The sequence below is a fragment of the Siphateles boraxobius genome, unplaced genomic scaffold (genome assembly GCF_051911475.1).
Source record: "Siphateles boraxobius isolate OS27281-9 unplaced genomic scaffold, OSU_SipBor_1 56, whole genome shotgun sequence".
In the NCBI taxonomy this organism is placed as follows: Eukaryota; Metazoa; Chordata; class Actinopteri; order Cypriniformes; family Leuciscidae; genus Siphateles; species Siphateles boraxobius.
The window spans coordinates 9,038,102-9,042,500 of record NW_027509182.1 but is presented as its reverse complement, the minus strand read 5'-3'; the positions used below and the strand labels follow the sequence as shown (position 1 = coordinate 9,042,500).

General features: G+C 36.7%; 1 protein-coding gene across 1 annotated transcript in view; it reads left to right on the top strand.

Moving 5' to 3' along the window:
- mn1b (meningioma 1b) overlaps window positions 1–2,724 on the top strand; it is a 14,199-nt gene extending 11,475 nt beyond the window's left edge. Inside the window, exon 2 of the mRNA XM_077206626.1 lies at window positions 2,401–2,724. Coding sequence (XP_077062741.1) covers window positions 2,401–2,609 — 209 coding nt within the window. The 3' untranslated portion in view covers window positions 2,610–2,724. The remainder of the gene's footprint in view (window positions 1–2,400) is intronic.
- The last annotated feature ends 1,675 nt before the right edge of the window (window positions 2,725–4,399 follow it).

Sequence of the window (4,399 nt, the reverse complement as noted above, 5' to 3'; positions counted from 1 at the left end):
TGTTCATTTTTGCCATACAGCTTAAAAAAATTGTATTAAGGGTTATGATATGTGTGGATTTGAAAGTGGTTGAAAGTGCTGTGTCAGGTATGTGTGTGCTGTGTTTGCTTAGTTGCGATGTTTTGGGATAGACACTGAGTCTCTTAAATGCATACATTTGTGTGTGACTGTGTTTTGGGGTTGCACAGTTCTCACGTTGCTGTGTGTGTGTTGGGGGTAGCAGCAGGAAGCCTGATGGCTAGCTGAGCAGTTTGTGTGTGTGTGTGTGTGTGTGTGTGTGTGTGTGTGTGTGTGTGTGTGTGTGTGTGTGTGTGTGTGTGTGTGTGTGTGTGTGTGTGTGGAGAATGCTTGGTTGCTTATCCAGGCCGTAGCCCAGCCTGCTGTGCCCAGCTACCACGGACTATTGGCAGACTCTGCAGGACGTAAGACAAGAGAATAGGACTATGTGCGTGCATAAGTGTGTGTGTATGCGTTATTGCCTTAGGCATGTAAAGATGTGGGGGAGATGTGTATATATTTCACACCATATAATTGATTAAAACTCCATATAAAGATATGATGATCTTTTGTTTGTCATCATTTATGCAGATCCACCTTTGTCTTTTCTTTTTACCACTAATGTCTTTCCCTCCTCTCTGGATTCCTTTCCCCTTTATTTTTGTTCCTCTATCCTTAGGGTTTGGGGGATGGGGTCTGGTTATTGACCTTTCCCTACACCTTACCATTTTTTTTCTGCAGTACTGGTCCAGACAGGCTCGAGGGCGAGACCAGGCGCCCGTCTCTCAAAATGGCTGACACACAGCATGTGTGTGTGTGTGTGAGTGTAAAGGTGTTTCTCTGTAGGGGAGAGCAGGGATAGTTGTAACACATTTGAGTTTTTGCAGATTTATTCAGAAGCCTAAAAATGATTAGCCTAAAGATTTGAAATGTTACCTCAAATGTCTTTGGTGTGTCAGTAGTCATTATCCATGTCAGTTAAATTTATAACATAATCGGTTCATATACCATTAAACTGGAAGTACATGAAGGACAGGGGTTACATTCCTTACACTGTAGCGTGATTTTTTCTTGTCCATATCTGCATAAAAATTTGATTTTATCTGTTGTAAATAAAATTACAACCCTAAAATTTCTAAAGATTTTTTTACCTGCTTTTTTATATCCATGTTTATGTACCTCTGAATAAAAACGTGAATTTGGTACAAAACTGATACAATTATAATGTTTTGAAATGCCATTTTCTCTATTTCTCTGTCTATCAATCACTTCTTCTCTCGTATTGACATTTCAAATGCAACCCTTATAAACCTTTGTATGGATTTTGTTTTGTGCAGTAAATGAGATGGGGGCAGGGGGTTGACTTGTGTGTCAATGCGTTAGAAGGGTCATTATGCAGGTAAATTAGGTCAAACAGAGTCAAAGGTCAGTTTTCCCAGAGCTTTGTGACTCCTTGACTGAAGGGTCACTTTGTTTTTGTGCAGTGGAACGGGGTGAATGGGTCCTAAAGCCAATGCTAATGCATGTGGTTCGATGGATTTTAAGATCACACTTCTCAAATACATGCAGTCTCAAACCATTCACACAATTGCCTGGAAAAGACAAGGGCTTTCTTACTTTTGATACTTAAAAAAAAGGAAAAAAAGAATGACTTCTAGGCCAATCTCGAAACACTTACTGTACACAATAATTACTCAACATTTCCTAAAATGTACATGAAAGGCTTTTTATTTGTTGACAGGCTTTTTTAAAATTGATACACTACTTAAAGTCCCTGTGAACCGGAAGTTGCAAACGACTTTCCTCTTGTGTTGTGTCGTATTTCCAAGTGAAACGGAATATTGAACAGAGGGCAGGGTTTTACTTTAGCGCTCCTCCTCTCCATCTCTGCTCATAGCCATCATAGCAGACTAACGGATTGAGGGGCGTTGTAAAGCGTTTTCAACCCAAGCCGTCAAACTGACGTCATCAGAAAAGGAATGCCATTCCAGACCGGAAGTAACTTTTCAGATTTTGATTAAAGATTACCACGCCAACACATTTTTTTTCTGTGTATTAACTTGCACAGATTAATTGTTCACCACAAGACTAGTAATATGCGCTAACAAAGTCAATAGGGTAAATTTTGATTTCATGTCGACTTTAATCGGCAAATTCTGGGACAGTGATCTACCAATATTGGCCAATGCGAGTACTTGAATTAATTTGGAATGGATTATATATGGTTAAAAATTTCAAACATTTAAATATTGTGGTGGCCAAAAATCACTTGATTAATTGGCCTATCACAACACAAGACACTTTAAAAGTGCTGAGTACCTAAATTGATACATAGATTGCAATAACCAAATGTAATGGTTACGTCTACGTATTGAATTTCTTCCCCCTGTGTTTTTCTTTCAGAAGTAGACCTCTCTCAAAGTAAGAGCACAGGAGGAGCAGGTTCCTCGGGGACCACTGGAGGTATGGGTTCTCATCTCCAGTGCCTGTCAGTCCACTGCACAGATGAACTTGGGGAGTCTAAGGGGCGCGGGGGACCTGTTCCTTCCTGGCGCTCCCTTCACTCGGACATCTCAAACCGTTTCGGAACATTCGTAGCTGCGTTGACTTGAAGAAACAGAGCATGAGAAAAGAAGACCTTTTGACTACCAGGATGAGGATAAGAAACCAAGACTTCTTTTTTTTATATGGAGGAAGGATAAATCAGTGTTTCTTTGTGAGGAAAGTTTGTGCCATTTTTGTAGAAAAAAACAAACACAAGAAAAAACATGTTACACTGAACTTACTGTAGGATGATATTAAAAGACAAGATGATGGTGTACCAGTACTGATCCAGACCTCAACATTTCTTTATATGTCTATGCATTCTGATGGCTTTTCTGTTCAACCATTGTTGTGTATTCTATGCTTCTCTCATACCCACTTTTTTGCCCTCTTCGGAGGTTTCATTTTTTTCATCTTTGAAATAATTATTGTTCCTTCTTATAAAAAAAAAAACCCTGATCCTGAATAAGATCTAGGGTCTTTTTCTGACCCTCTTGCCCTAATTCCAACAAATTAGAAATTTGGTCCTTGCAGGCATGCTACTTGCTGCCTTCTTTGGGACAAAAAGGGGAGTGGTCAGGGGAATCCGTTTAGAACATGATTCATAGAAATTCAATGATGCGCCATGTCTTTTCAAGCTGTTTTAAAATGCTATAATGCGGATCACTGGCACTCCCCCAGAATTTATCCACTGCTTTTGGTTACTCTAACCTGTCGGATTCCCTCTTTACTTGTATATTAGGTTTACAGCATTCTCCATGTTTCGTTTTAAATTGCCCATAGCCCATCGGATTGTTTCTTGAACACTCAAGATGCTTCAACACTGGTATGCCGCACAGCTAGAGGAAACCTTTTGATGTTAAATGGATATCAAATAGAAACCAGAATATTGGTATTGCACATGTAATTTTTTTAGGCAATCTTATACTCTTTAGAAAAAGGTTACAGTTGACCTTAAATACCTGAAAAAGGTTAGATGGAAGGTCATAATGGCAACGTGGAGATTTACAGAGGTCCTTTTTCTTTCTTTCTTTTCATTTTTTTAAGTAATATGTAAAGTGCAGTTGTCTGTTTTCCTGCATATTGTATATATATGTATATGTTTTATTGAGTAACTAAATAACAATAAATATGATGTTAATGGTGGCAGTTGCGCTTTGACGAATTCTGTTTGTATTACTTTTGCTGTGAGCAGCAAGTAACATTTAAAGTTATATAAAATATTTTTACACATCCAATTTTTCTATTTAAGTTTATGCAGTAACCAACCTCGACATGACATGAAATTTAATTTTATTTGAGTTTTTAAAATTAGAATTATACTGGATTTATAATATAGAATTATATATATTTTTTAGATTGTGCTTGCAATGAATGACCTGTTGTTCTCAAAACCTTGGTAAACATTTAAATAATAGGACACTTATTTAGATTTTTTTTTTACTTAAATGTATAAAAAAAGGAACATTAAGGCTTTGGGCATTTGGTTTAATATACGTAACACCTATTTACATGTTTTTATGCTTATTATTTGCCATCCTCTGTCAAACAGATCAAAATCATTAACATTTTATAATAACATTCATTAATAATATAAACAAACAGTATTAAATTAAATAATTATTGACAGATCATTTGTCAATGTAATTCGATAGTTATGATTGTCATTAAACTTTAATATATTTTTATATACACTCATAAATTAACTAATTCACTGTCAATTACCAATCTGTTCATCTCTCATTAAATAAGTTTATTATAAAGTGTTTCCCATGTGCTTTAGCTGTAAGCTGCTGTTATTTTTATCAACAGGCACATCTCCTATTAAGCCTAACTAAGTGTAAACCATTTAATTAAA